Source organism: Elephantulus edwardii, unplaced genomic scaffold (assembly GCF_000299155.1).
Source record: "Elephantulus edwardii isolate Elephantulus edwardi_28Jun2011 unplaced genomic scaffold, EleEdw1.0 scaffold00132, whole genome shotgun sequence".
NCBI lineage: Eukaryota > Metazoa > Chordata > Mammalia > Macroscelidea > Macroscelididae > Elephantulus > Elephantulus edwardii.
In genome coordinates, this window is record NW_006399882.1 from 3,630,308 (window position 1) to 3,646,197 (window position 15,890).

Below are 15,890 nucleotides of genomic sequence, written 5' to 3' on the forward strand. Positions count from 1 at the left end.
GCACCATTTTGCACTCCCACCAGTAGTGAGTAAGGGTTCCGGTTTCCCCGCAACCTCGCCAGCATTTGTTGCTTTCTGTTCTGTTAAATTTTGCTATTCTGACTGGGGTGAGATAATATCTCATAGTTGTTTTGATTTGCATCTCTCTTAGAGCTAGGGATTTTGAACATTTCTTCATGTGCCATCTGACACTTCTTCAGTGAAGTGTCTGTTCATATCCTGTGCCCATTTTTCTATTGGATTATTTACCTTTATCTTGTTGTGGTGCATTTTTATAACTTTTTCTACTTCTGCTTTCACTGTAGCATAAGCTGTTCTACAGTCTTGGAGAGGGGAAGGCAATGCATGTTTTGTTTTGTGTTGTTTTTATTTGTGTTTTTTTTAAGAGAGGGTGGTGTCCTCATCTGAAGAGCAATCAAGTCAAAACTCCCTCAGAAGGTTGGAAAATGTCTGGATACGGAATGTTCTCCACAAGATGTCCAGATCTTTGCGTGTTCTTCCATATAAGGGTGGCACGAGGTCAGGCAGTATTCCATTTTGTTGTAAATAAGGTCCCTATTAGTTGGAGTTAACACTACTGCAACCCAGCAATCTTTACAGGAGCAGACTGCCCATCTTCATGTGTTTTCATGAATAAAAAAATAATAATCATAACTTCTTTTCATCTGTTTAAGTGTCTGAGTATTCTTCCAGTTCTGAAAGTGAATTTTCTGGGTGTGGCAGAGGTGGGCAACAGAGTTGTATAAGGATAGTAGAGAAAATAAAAAAGAAACTTGTGGAATTCTTGGAAGCCGGAGTTCTAAGCTACACAGAAGACAGGCACTGGGCAGATAAGAGTCAGGAATGGCAGGTCAAAGTCGATGGGCAAAATGAACTAGGAAATCAGAGATTAAAGATGCAATCATGAAGTAGGCAGTTAAGAGTACAGGTCTGAAGGTATGCATTCAGCACATAGTTGACAATCAGTGCCACGTTGTAAGCACTGTGCTGAGAATTCAACAGAAACAGAGACAGGCAAACAACTCTGTCTTCATGAAGCTTGTTTTCAACATGGATTAAAAAGGCAGTTCTTCCACTTTTTATGTGTAGTCAGTGAGCTCATACCCTCTCATTTATAAAATGGTGTAACAATTTGCTTATGGGTTAGAAGAATCAACATATTAAGGATGTCAGTTTTCCCCTAAATGCTTACCACAACTTTAGTCAAAACCATAACAAAGTTTTTAAACAAGCATATTCTAAACTTTGTATTAGAAGGAACTTAAATTCATTGCCAACACGTTGGAGCTGACTCATCGCTGACGCTCTGGCAGGTTTCTCGAGGCTGTAATTGCTGAAGAAGGGATTGCTCTTGCCCACATTTCTCCTGCAGAGTCACTTGTAGGTTTAAACTGACCTCCTTTAGGTTAGAAGCACAATTCCCTATAAACAAGTCACCAGAGTTCCCTAGGAGATGGAAAAGTCCCTAGAATAGATATAATATTTTTTTTTCAAAGTATGAAGAATGAATTGGCAAGGATCACTTTCCTCCACACTAAGCCTCACTGTATCGTTCATAGGTTGAAGTTTTCAATTATTTCATTTTATTTGGATCCACAATCAGCACTAAAGTAGCAACTGTCAAGAACTCAAAGCCATGGTACTTTGGGGGAAGAGATGCTGTTGAAGACCTCTCCAAAGTGCAAAAGAGCAATGACATCAAGTTAAAGACTTGCTTCTTGTGCTTCTGAAAGAGAGAAAATGAATAATGACAACACAAAAATAACTGATGATCACCCCAGTAAGAATAGCAAAATTTAACAGAGCAACACACAACAAATGCTGGTGAGGTTGCAGAGAAATTGGAACCCTTATTCACTGTTGGTGAAAGTGTAAAATGGTGTAACCCCTATGGAAGGCTGTATGGTGCTCTCTCAAAAAGTTGCAAATAGAAATACCATTTGACCCAGCAATTCCACTACTGGAAATATACCCTACAGAGACCATAACTGCCACCTAGGCAGATATATGCACATCTATGTTTATTGTGGCTTTGTTCACAATAGAAAAGAGTTGGAAACAACCAGGTGCCCATAGGCAAACAAATGGATAGAGAAGCTGTGGTACATTCACATAATGGAATACTATGCTACATTGAAAAACAAGGAACTGGTGCAACATTATTCAAAATGGGTGACCTTGAAGGACATTATGGTGAGTGAAATATCTCAGTCACAAAACCACAGGTGCTGCATGGTGCCGCTATTGTAGAACGGGACTGACATCAGGGTTGAGGCGACACTGAGAAAAATTGGATAAATTATGTATACTGTATTAAAACAGATGAGGGAGAGAACTGTTTGAAAGCAATACATAATTGGGTATTATGATTATGACAAGAGTCCAGAATGAAGGTTGCATAGGGGAGTGTGCTCAGGGAGGGGAGGGTATTCTATACCAATGAAATAATTTTTCTTTTACTTTTTAAAGAGAAGAGTGAACTGGCGGGAGGGGTGGGCAAGGAGAAAAATACAACAATGAATGTTTGGAAATCCACAATCTCTGTAAACATTCATTAAAATTAATTCTAAAATTATTTCTAAAAATAAATAATATATTTCACCAAAAAAATAATAATTAATGGCTTTGAACTGTGATGTTGAAGAATACTGAATATCCTGTGGACTGCTTTAAGGACAAAGAAGTGTGTATTGGAGAAAAGGCAGCCAAGGTGCTCCTTAAAGGCGAGGCTGGTGAAATTTCATTTCACAGATTTTGGGCATATTGTCAGGAGAGGAAAGTAGTTAGATAAAGGCATCATGCTTGGAAACGTGGAAGGTCAGAGGAAGACGTTCAACAAGATAGATTGACATGGTGACTGTAATAAAAACTTTAGTCTTTGAATCAAAGCATGTAAAGATGGCACAGGATCGGGGCAAGGTTCGTATCTGTTGATTGCTAGGTTCTGAGTTATAGTCAGCTCAACAGCACCTAACAATCACAACATATCGTTCATATACTTCCTGCTGTCAAGTGAGTGCCAGCTCATAGTGACCCATGATTGGGTTTCTGAGGCTGTAAATCTTTATGGGAGGAGACTGCTCATCTATCTCTCAGAGGGCAAATGGTGGATTCCAACTGTTGAGCTTTCGGTTAGCAGTCCTGTACATTATACACCATGCCACCAGGATCTCTCTATAGTTACGGTAATGAAGACAAGTGGTTCTGAGCATGGAATTAGATGGTGATTGGCCCTCATTACTGACCATTCTGACCAGGATTACAGTAGGCAACTCCAGATAGAATATGAGAAAATACAGCACAAAACTGCAATGCTTGTTAAAAGCCAGACCAAACTGGACCAGTTGACATCAGAGGACTCTCTGAGGCTTTGCTATAATACACTCTAAACTTACACCAAAACTACCACCAAAAGTCATCTTTTAATGAAACAACAGAGTAGTATTCCATTTTCAATCATTTCCTATGCATCTGAAAGTTATACAATGAATAGGGAAGATCAAAGAAAACTTGATGCCTTTGAACTGTGATGTTGGTGAAGAGTGCTGAGTACATGGACCGCCAAAAGGACAAGCAAATCTGAGAAGTGCAACCAGGCAGCTCCTTAGAAAAAAGAACGATGAAACTTCATCTCATAGACTTTGGACAGGTTTTCAGGAGAGACCAGTCCTTGGGAAAAGCCATCATAATGGAAAAGGTCAACAAAGGGGAAGGTGACCCTCAATAAGATGAATTGGCATAGAGACTGTGCCAATGAACTTAATTAAAAAAGTAATGCCAAACCAATAACACAGTTGAATGTGAAATGTAGAATTGAAAGGGGGATTTTCTTGGGGGCCGGGGTGGAGGGGTAAAGACCCACAAATTAAAAATGTAAAAGAAAATTTTGAACCAAAGGAAAAAATAAATAGATCATTATAAAAACTGAAAACTTTTCCTCTGGTAGAAACCTCATTACGAGGATGAAAAGACAATGTAGAGTCTATGAGACAATATTTGTAAATCATATGTCTTCCACATCAGAAAACCAAGGTTTAAAGACATAAAGTGTTTCCCCAAGATCACAAGGCAAGCCACCTTAATTCTACTCATTGTGTAAGGTGAAGACCCTGAGAATGGAGTAGAATGGCTCAGTTTTGATCTGCTATTTATACAGTTGCTATGAGTAGTATTCGACTCAATGGAATCTAACAACCTTTAACTCAGTGTTGTCTTAAAAACCATCTACATGAGAACAAAAACTTAACACTTATTCTAAAGCAGATATGAGAAGGGGCAGGGAAAATAGATTATTGTAAATGTCATAACCAGCACATACTTAAAGAGATCATTGACACATTTTGAAAATATTGTTGTTGTTTGTTGTTTAATGTCATCGAGTCGTAGTCGACTCATAGCGACCCTATGAATGAACAGCCTGAGCACTGTTCGTACATAGAGTTTCCTGAGGCAAGCCATTTTGGAAGTGGATGCCGCTCCTGCTTCCAGGCTTGATTTCGTCGGGAAGCTCCAGCCAACACTGTCCACCATGGGTGCCCATTACCACGATTGGCACATCACTGTCACAGGCTTCAGCATCACAGCAACCACAAGTTACCTCTGTATAGCAACACACTATAACAAAAAAATTACATAGAAATTGTCAAATCAGAACATAAGTTACTATGTAAACTCTCACAAAAAAAAAACCCTACCAGAACCAAAAACATAAAACAACCCAAAACAAACAACCTAACCATTTCCTTTCAGCTAATTTAAGTTCAAAGCAATCCTTTAGGACAGAACAGCCCTGCTCCATGGGGTTTCCAATCTTTGTGGAAGGACACTGCTTCATCCTTCTCCCATGGAGCAGCTGGTGGGAGCAAATAAACCCACCTTCTGTTTAGCAGTTGATTGCTTTAACGACTCCACTACTAATTCACCAAAACCACAATAAATTCCTGTACATAATATGTATAAACTAATTATATTGTATATCAATAATATATAATATGTAATGATACTGATTCTTTAATGCATGTTAATGTAAAAAGTACATACTATATAATCATTAGAGGCAAGAATGGCGACATACTTTGGGCATGTTGTTAAGAGGGACCATTCCTTAGAGAGGGAGATCCTTAATGAGATGGATTGACACAGTGACTGCAGCAATGGGCTCATATATGTCAGAGATGCTAAGGATGGTAGAGGATAGGACAAGGTTCAGAACCATTGTTCATAGGGTTGCTATGAGTAATTCTCAACTTGATGGTATCTAACAATATTAATTAAAGGGAACCTGGGGACCTCGGAGTAAGGAGTTCACTGCCAGCCCAATGGCAGACAGTTTGTATCCAGCAGCTGTTCCATGGGAGAAAGATGCACAGTCCCCTCCCCCATAATTGGCAGCTTCTGAAAACCAGGGGGTCAGCTATGAGTTGGCTCCATGTAGACAGCACACCCCAACAGCAATACTAATAAAGATACTTTGGTATTAACAATAGTATAGACATAAATCAGTGGAAAGAACAAGAGAACCCAGCAAAGGTTCTTGAACTTTTACAAATATACGTATCTAAATTTTGACAAAGGCAAATAAACAATTCAGTGCTGAAATAAATGGTTATGCACACCGAAAACAACCTTTAGCCTACCTAGTTCTCACATCTAATTAAAAAATTAACACAGTTGAATATGAAATGTAGAACTATGAGCTTTTTGAGGGGAAAGACCCAGAAAATAAAAATATAGAAGAAAACCTCGAACAAAAAGAAAAAAATTGATAAATTGGTCATTATCAAAATTGAAAACATTTCCTCTGGTAAAAACCTCATTATGAGGATGTAAATACAATATAGAGACCAGAAGACAATATTTGTAAATCACATGTCTTCCACATCAGAAACCAAGGCTTAAAGACAAAGTATTTTCCTAAGATCACAAGTCAAACCACCTTAATTCCACTCACTGTAACTGCTTCCAAGGGAGTTTTTAGTTTCTACTGTTTAAAGAACCTGGATTCTACACCATCATATCTCATTCCCAGACAGGAGGCAAAAGAGCTAAAGACAGGATCACATTGACAGACAACCTTCAAGCCTATTCCCCACGTACTTTTGGAAGGTGCAACTCTGTGTTTGGAAAAGTATATTCTTTTTTAAAATTTATTTTATTATTATTATTTGTGTATGTGTGTGTGTGTACCTTCAAATCAGATCTGACAGGTACAGGAGGAGATTGCCCCTCCTTCTCCAGCAGAGCATCTGGTGGATTCAGACCACACGCCTCTGGGATTGCAGTTCACCTTCTTGCCATTAGGCCGCCAGAGATCCCTGAGAAAGGTTATTCTAACTGAAGTGGCAACTGTACCCCTTTTTTCTCTCACAGCTCTACAGAAAGGCTCAGATCTGGAGAAGGCCATGGCCACCATAGCCTTGATTTTCAGAAACTCTTCTGATCCTGATGGTAAACTTAGAAAAGCTACTGCCAAAAATCTGCTTCACACCCAGTTTGGAAATTTCACCGAGGTAAGGAGATTAACATGCATGAAGAAAGAGGAGTCACTCTACATGGTTGGTGGGAAGAGCCAACAACATCAGATTGAGGCCACCTCCATGTGGCTTTGCAAATGTTGATTGACTCCTAGGGTGAACTTGTCATGACTTCTCACTTCACTCCACCTCATGCATACCTGCTTCTTTTCTTCTTAACCTATGGCAAGGGAGAAAGGGAGCTCTGGTGGCCTAGTGGGAAGAAGCTATGCTGCAGTCCCAAAGGCATACAGTTCCATTCTACCAGCTGCTCCATGGGAGAAGGATGGGCAATCTCCTCCCACACAGTTAAGTGCTTCTGAAAATCCACTGGAAGGTCAGCTATGGGTAGGTTCTGACTTGATGGCACACAATAACTACGGCAATAGGACCACCACCCATTTTCATTGTTGTTTCCTTTGGTTCTTCAGCTTTCACAAGTCAGGCAATGGTCAGATTCTGTTGAAGCTCACTTACAAGCATCTCTTTTATGTATTCAGTCCTCCCCATTTTCACCACCCTGCTCCCCGGTATCAACAGCTTCAGTGTGAATCACTGCCACACAGTCACTTCCTCCTCCTCTGTCCTCTGTCTGTCCTAGTCTGTTGTCTACTCAACAGCTGGTCTGATCTGTTAGTAGTGGATTTAGAAAGGATCTGTGACTTCCTCTTGTCTTCAGGTTGTGCCTCTGTAAGATTTGGCTTCTTCCCACCTCCCCAACCTCATCTCTCAACTGTCACTTTCCCTTCCTCCAAGTCAGTCCTGACCTCCCAGGTCTTTGACCTGCCTCCCGGCCTTTGTACATGTCTTTTCTTCTGCATGAAACTGCCATTGTCCACACCTGTAGCTTCTTGCATCCTGCTACTTTCCCACTCATTCTTTAGATCTCCACCTATCATTTCATTTCCTAGGGGCCCTTCTTAGATCATCCCCCAGGAAAGCCTCTCAGTTCTACTTCACCTACTTTCTTAAAGCACTTTGAATATTTTTTTACTACTTCTTACTTACTTGTTTACTCTGTTAGATTGCTAGTTGTTCCTTGTACTGACCCCAGAAGCCTAGGACTCAATTGTTGTTGCTGTTGTTGTCATTGAGTTGTAAGCGACTCATAGCAACCCTGTGAACAAAAGTCTTCGACACTTGCGTGGCTTTTATCCTTTCTCCAGGTTCATAGGGTTTCCTGAGGCAAGCTATTTATGGAAGTGGATGCCACTCCTGCTTCCAAGCTTGTGTTAATCAGGGAGTGCCACCAAACACTGTCCACCATGGGTAACCATTATCGCATTTGACATGTCTGTGTCACAGTGTTCAGCTTCACAGTGACCACAAGTTACCTCTGTCCAGCATGTGGACACACCAGGGCTACATGACCTAGAAGAATGTATCATCAAAAGCTACTGCCTGGAGCAAGCTCTGCAGGCTCCGCCCTTACTTCCCCTTGGTTTAAGGCTCTGGGCTGCCCACCCACTTTTGAAGGGTAAAAAGCTCGGTAACACACAGCAAAAAGGACCCCAGAAACTTCACTTGTCTTGACTGCCACCAAGTCAAGAAGCCATCGAGATGTCAGCCATCCCGCCAATCAGCCAGCTGACTTCCAGAGTGGAGCAGGGCTCAATTATGTTTGATATTTCCCTCATATTCACCTATCACCCCCCCAAAAATGGAATTTTTTTTAATGTTAAACTTATTTTAAAAGAATTACCAGGTAATGTAGCAGGTGAAAGAAGAAAGCTATGAGTTAGAATTCTTTTTAATATCTAATGTTATATCATAGGTCTTTGATGGCACTGTGGTTAAATCAATTAAGTTGATTAAAAAGGTTGACAGTTGAAACCCACTAGCTGATCTGTGGGAGAAAGATGTAGTAGTCTAGTCCAGGGAAGATTCTAGCCTTGGAAACCCCATAGAGCAATTCCACTCTTGTCCTGTGGGGTCTGAATGAGTCAGATGGACCCATGGGCAGTGGCGGTTCTTGTAGTACTTTACTTGTGTTATATTCTATCAGCAGTGTGTGATCATGCTTTTGGAGACACTAGAGCAAATATATAAAAAGAAAAGAGAGCCTCACACAGAGTTTAAATTACTAATATTGATTGGTAAAGTAGAGAAAGAAAAAATTAAAGGTCTATGTTCAAAGAAAGAAAGCTTTGTAGTTCTATTTTTAAAAGTATTTGGGTGTGTGTGTGTTTAGTACTCACCCTCACTCATTGCCCTTGTTAATTTAAAATATTCACTTTCACTCATAGCTGACTCTCCATTGGTTTGTCCATATTTCTCCTAAGTAATAGCTAGTAAATTCAAACCACATGCCTTTGGGTCAACAGTCAACTCCCTACCCTCTAGGCCATCAGTGTTTCTTTTTATATACAATTGAATAGATGTTAGCTACACAGGAAAAGCTGTATAGAGAACAGAACTTTCTGTCAGTATATAATTATTTAAAAACTATGTGGAGTAGGAGTGTGTGTCTGTGTGTGTGTGCGTGTGCGTGTGTGCGTGTGCGTGTGTGTGTGTGTGTGTGTGTGTGTGTGTGTGTGTGTCTGCAGTGGGATATGTAGGAAATTACTGGAAAGAAGTGTTAATTGTAGTTAGCTATCTTTGAACTGTGGAGTTATTTTTACCATCTACTTTTTAAACATATTTTTTCTAAATTTTCCATACTAAACACGTATTATTTTTGCAACAGTTTTTCTAAGGAAAGCTATATTCTTCAGGCAGAACTATCAGACAGAATATTATGTGAGATAAAAAGCTTTGAGGAGTCTTCAGAGGAAGGAGGGGTGAACAAATCCTTTATGATGCAAATCCCGCAGCAAAGGCAGCACTTGTAACACTGGCTGCACATGTCTTCCCTGTGAGCTTTCAGCAAGTGGTCTAGTAGCCTAGTGGATCAATCACCTTGATTTTGTTCATCATCCCTCTGAGGATGTCACAGGAAATATATTAAAAAGAAATTTAATTAGGAAAGATATCTTCTGTGTCCCTACATTCAGGCTAAGCCCCAGAAATGTAGACAATTCCACTAGCATCTTACTAGCATCAGACACACCCAGACTCCAGTGAAATGCCCCTCTGCAAGAGGCAAGAGATTCTAGGGCACTCTAAATGACAGTTCATCCTAAGGTATTCTCAGTACCTATAGCAGTAGTTTAACTTCACTCAGTGAACATGTAAGTTCTGGCTACTTCCTTAGACCAACCATTCATCTGTGAGATTTTCTAAGACTGATCCAAGATCAAGAGTCAATGACACGTGGGCTGTTTCCATGTTCTTGAAGGAAATGGGAAAGATCTTGCATGAAAACAATGTATTCAAACTTTGTAAATAAATCAGCATTTTTTTAAAGTCAATGACAAAAGATAATAAGGCCAAGTTCATCTCTTACTGGGCTTTCTCTTAACATGCCAGTGAGTAAATCTCCAGTAAACTGAACTGAACCTTTAGGCTCAGGACTGCCCTCTGTGAGGAACATCTCATTTCCCGAGTGTCCAAACACAAGTCATTGGTTACTAACATCCTTGCTGTTGTTTTTGCATGTCACAGGGTCAGAATTGACCCATAGCTGATTCTCCACTGGGTTTTCAGAGCTAGTTAATTGCCCATTCTCCTGAGGTGCAACTGGTAGATTCAAACTGCATGACTTCGGGATTGCATCTCAGCTTCTTTCCACTAGGCCATCAGAGCTGCCTATTAACATCCCAGTTGATGCAAATGATTAATGTACTCAGCTATTAGACTAAAGATGGAAGTTAGACTACAACCAGGCACATTTGAAAAGAAAGAATTGGAAATCTACTTCCTAAGAATCAGCCACTGAAAATCCTGAGGAGCACAATTTACTCTGGGTCACATGATTCTGTTTAGTAATGAGCTGCGCCACCAATACAAAGGCGTGCAGTTCAAATCTACCAGCTGCTCTGTGGAAGAAAAATGGACAGTCTTCTCCTGCGTGAGTGCAGCCTCTGAAAACCCCACTGAAGGATCACCTTTTGAGTCAGTTCTGACTTGACAGTACACAATAACAATAGTCAGTTAAATACAATAGAACAGAGCATCCAAAGGCACTTCTAATATGATATAAGACAAGATGATTGGTAGTGTTTCAAGAGGGCTGAGCTTAGGTCAGTTTCCTGTTCTTACATTACATGGAAAAGTGAAAGAAGACCTACACCCATCTCAGCTTTCTGAGAAAACAGTGAGCAATTCTATTGGTAACGTTGTCCAATCACTAGCTTGGAATCATTCTCCTGGAATGTGGGGAGAGGGACTGGAAATCCCTTAACCTGTTTCTATATGGGTGACTAATCTGGAAAAACAAAGACGAGGAGAAGCCTGCAAGCAGAATATGCCATCATCATCAAAATTCTTAGTCATTGCCATGACAGCATTTGATGGCTGGCACACGGGTGAGCATTTCTGGTTGAACTTAATATAACTATGGCTCAATCCAGTAGTGGATCAAATGACCTTGATGTTTTGAATGTCCCCGGTTATTTGAAAATGAAATTAAACTCTTTTTATGTACAAGTAATGAGATCCTGTGTTACTTTTAATTAAACTGACTGATCAATATTTCCTTTAGCAGGCAAATTAAATATTCAACAATCACCCCAAACACGTACCCAGCAGCTGTTATTCTGTAATCCTGAATAGTGTTACTGTTGACATGAATATGAAGTAGCCACTTCCCATAGTGAAGGTGTTTTTGTTGTTGCGTGCAGTTAAGTCAGATAAAGCTCAGCGACCCCATATAGGGGACTGGAATTTTCTCTTAGGGTTTTATAGACTATAATGTTTTCAGAAACAGTTCTTCACGACTTTCCTTTGGAGAGGCTGGACTGGTTTGAACTGGCAAAATTTTTATTAGAGGTTGTTTGTCCTACCTCAACTCAACTCATTGCCGTGGAGTTGGAACCAACTTATACCTGACCCTCTAATGGGTTTTTGAGGCTATAAATCACAAGGGGGGAGATGACTGCCTATCTTTCTCCTGAGGACCCATTAGTGGATTAAAACCAGCAAAGAGGTGCAGTCTTTGGGTGCGTACTACAACTCCCTGCAGACCATGCCATCAGAGCTGGCATTATGCCATCAGCGATTCTTACTAAGTAATATTATTTTGAACATCTGAAAGCATTACCATAACTATGTTCATAGAGGAAAAGATACCTCAGTAGTTAAGAGATGAGATTCCTCAGAATCAGTCAGAAAAGCCTAAGAATTCAGGTTCTACCACGATCTACCCATTGCAAGCCAAGTACCTTAATTTTCACTGAATAGCTGATAATACATCTATAAAATGGGAACAGCAATAATAAAAATTCAGTAAGATTACTGTGAAGATTAAATTAGATGGTTAATAAAATTATTTAGCCCAGTGCCTGGTAGTTAGTACTGGAAGCAGTGTGATTTCCATGAATATGTTCATTAATGTGTGTGTCTGTAAACAAGCTGTCACTGTGAATTGGGTTTTACTTACTTTGCTTTGTTCTTACAGGGACAAGAAACCAAACCAAAATACAAAGAGATCCTCTCTGAACTTGAAGAGTACATAGAAAATAAGTTGGATTTTGAGGATTTTGTGATCTTGCTTCTCAGCATCGTCATAATGTCAGAGTTGCTGCAGAAGATTTGGAATGCAAAAACCACAGAATAAACATTTCCAAAATGAAGTAAGACAAAATAAAGACAAAGTGACAAATATGTCATGAGTTTCTGTCTTTTAATTAATTTAACACAATGACCAAGCACCTAGGATTGCCTGGAATTGTTCTGATTTCTAATCATTTACATCAGTTTTACTCACTACCCCCATACACACAGACACACAGACACACACACGCACATACACCCTCTCCTATGGTTTAACTTTCAATCAAACAAAGCTGTTGTTGTTTTTGCCTTTGAGTCAGAACAAACTCATAGTTGACCCTCCAGTGGGTTTTCAGTCTGTAAATCACACAGGAAGAGATGGTCCATCTTTCTTCCTCAAAGCAGTCGGTGGCTTCAAACCACTTGCCTTTGGTTTGGCAGTGCAAATCCTCAATCACTAGACCACCAAAGCTCCCTGCAAACAAACAATAGACAGGCCTATAAAGTTGCCAGTAACACCAAGAAGGCATCGCTTCCTTAGAATAGCTATTCATATGAGGTCATAAGATTATCATTTGCTCAAGGATAAAGCCCAGAAAGCAGGAAGAGATAGACTAGAAGGATTAGTGGAAATGAGAATTACATGGAAGCAGGATGAAATTGCATTATGAATATTGTAATCATTGCTATAAAACAAAATGTGTTTGATTCAAAAGTAATTTGCTTTGTAAACTTTCACTCAATAAAAAGAAAACTGTTTTAAAAAGTCAATATTTTGCCAAAAATTTACTTGGCTTTTCCGGGAAATGTTGACTAGTAAGAACTCTGGGTGTTTCATACATATTATAAGACTTTATACCATAAAACATCAGACTGTTTTTGCCACATAAATAGCTGCTTAGAGTGCTCTTCTTGGTGTCATTCAATTACTAATTAAGTAATTCAATAATTGTATTTGTGGAGTACTTCATGAAGGACGCTTTAGGGATATTGTAAAGACCCCACTAGACAAACCAGGGTTTCTACATAAGTTAAAGCCAGCAGAAGAGATGGAGGTTGTATGTTTTATTAATTTGTCATTTATAAAGTGTAGTATGTTGACGTCAGTGAGACTGGCTCAGGACAGGCAGTCTTCAGAGCTGTTGTACAGAGAGTCACTATGAGTTATTGGTGACTTGATGGCACAACAACAGCAGCGACATGACTATAATTGTAATAAGAGCTGCAGGATCTTAAGGAGCTTATCCCTGGACCTGAGTTAAGATCACAGATGTTTGAATGCCATTATGTAAAATGCAAGACCGTAGGAAAGAAGAGTAGACCCCTGACTGCTATGAACAGTCTCCAGGGAAAGGTGAAGTTGTCCAAAAATGGGCACAAGGGAACTTTGGGGAGGATGGAAATATTCTCAGTCTTGCTATGGTAAGGTTTATAGAACTGTATGTTGTTGTTTTTGTTGTTAAGTGCCAATGAGTTGTAGGAGACTCATAGCGACCCAATGAACAAAAGTTCTCAAACCTTGTGTGACTTTTGTCCTTTCTCCAGGTTCGTAGGTTTTCCCGAGTTAAGCTATTATGGAAGTGGATGCCACTCCTGCTTCCAAGCTTGTTTTAATCCGGGAGCTCCACCAAACACTGCCCACCATGGGTAACCATTATCACATTTGACTCATCAGCATCACAGTGTTCAGCTTCACAGCAACCACAAGTTACCCCTGTACGGCAAGTGGACACCAGGGCTACACAACCTAGAAGAATGTTTGAACAAAAACAATGAGAAATAGGCCTTGGGGCAGTGGATTAAAAGTCACCCACCTTTGGCTTGGTAGCATCACCTTCTGTCCACTAGGCCAACTGATCACTCTCTATGTTGATGTTAGAACTGTATACATTTGTGAAATGTTTGTAAACCAAACCAAAAGTCAAACCTACTTAGAAATGTATGCTAAAAAAAATTAATGTAAACTTCTCTGTAGGAGACAGCTTGCAGCTCTTTCAGGCATAGGATACTCATGCAGTGTCCCCATTGCTGATGTAGCTTCAGTTATTTCTGTGAAAGCTTAAGAAATATTCAAAGACATCTCAGAAATTGCACTGTCCTCAGAAGGGAGGTTCTGATAGTTTGAGTTGAGGTAAAGGCTACTCTTGATGCAAATATGTAACTAAATATGACTTTTGAAACCCCCAAAACAATATCTTTATAATCTCTAGCTATACTTTAACTAAAAACCCTTTGAGATTATGATCTAAAAGTGGCCACATAGCAAGACATCGCCAATGGCATTCCTAAGTTGAATTTCTATAAATATGAAGTTGTTTGTCATTGAATTGATCACAACTCAAAAGCCACTATTATGGAGGACAACTGCTTCATAGGGTTTCCTGGACCGTAATTTTCACAGGGGAAGATAATTGGGCCTTTTCTGCCTCATGGTGGTGGTGGCTGGTGACCTTGATAGGTCAACTTTTTGGTTCACAGCCAAAAGTTTAACCAATGCATTATCAGAGCGTCTAAGCATAATATATACATATGTTTGTGTGGGCAATATACCAACATACGTAGAGGATTTTCAATAATATTAGTCATTCTTCACAACTTAGGAGTCAAGATCCTGGTCAATGTCTAAATCTTTGGTACTGACTAACTTTCACAAAGACATTTTATCCATTGTAAAATAAATATGTAATTATTGTTTGCTGTTGAAAAGTCACAAGTCCCCTCCTGCATTTTCCATTCTCTTCCTGGTCCAACAGGGTCAATCTCACCTATTTCAGGAGAGAGCCCCTCACCCCTGGTGGATGAAGCATTATCTCATCCTGTAATGTCCCAAAGAGACCACGACTCAACACTTCGGTCCTCCCTTCTTGCCAAATCTCACAGTTTCTAAATCTAAAACATTATATAAAACATAAGGGAGAGTCCCAAGCTTTTCTCTCCTATACCATTTAACTGGAAGCAGACGTGTTTAGCAGAGGCATTCAAACAGAATTATTTGACAAAAGAAAACCAGTGATAGGAGGAGGTGAGATTAAAGGATATTCATTATGTTAAGCTTTCAAAGTCTTCCTTGTAAGAGCTGTTTCCTAGAATTGATTGGGCATGTGGGAAGGAAGAACAATAGGGCAACATTTCTTTCTTATTTTTTTAGGCAAATTAAAATAAACCCAGGGTCAATACTATGTAGGATTCAGAAATACTAACTCTTTTAACTCTCTCCTGTGAAGTAGATACTATAATTGGTTTCATTCTCCAGATGAGGAAACTGAAACCCGAGGATATGGACTTGCTCAATGGCACAGCTAGCAGGTTTGAGAGTTTTCTTTCCTCTCCAAAAACCTTGTTATTATCCTTCTTTTAAATATATATATATATATATCAGATTCTGTTGTAAGCAATTATATTATAACTCAACAAATATAGCTGTACACATTCCAGGCACTGTGCAAGAGAGAAGTACCAGCTGGGTCCAGGAGTACCATTTGGCATTCTTCAAATAGAACTCTGTGGGCTGCTCCTCCTCAAAGCCCTTTGGGTCTCACTTATAAGTAGCTGAATATGGCAACCTTGGTGACCAAAGAAAAGGTCAAATTCACACCTTTCTGTGAAGAAAAGAGGCTCTTGCCAATGATGTGATGAGGAGTCTTGGAGCCATTCCAACCTGGTGGGCTCCCAGTAAGACTTTTTGAAAAATCCATTCCAGATGGGAAAATCACAGCTCCTCTCTGGGGAATATCAATTATAGAATCTCTCCTCTCCTCTCCTCTCCTCTCCTCTCCTCTCCCCTCC

General features: G+C 39.8%; 1 protein-coding gene across 1 annotated transcript in view; it reads left to right on the top strand.

The window, feature by feature from the left end:
• The window catches only part of SNTN (sentan, cilia apical structure protein), a 25,805-nt gene extending 13,637 nt beyond the window's left edge, over nt 1-12,168 (top strand). Inside the window, exons 3-4 of the mRNA XM_006893866.1 lie at nt 6,370-6,509; nt 12,010-12,168. Of these exons, the coding sequence (XP_006893928.1) occupies nt 6,370-6,509; nt 12,010-12,168 (299 nt within the window). The remainder of the gene's footprint in view (nt 1-6,369; nt 6,510-12,009) is intronic.
• Nucleotides 12,169-15,890: the final 3,722 nt, after the last annotated feature.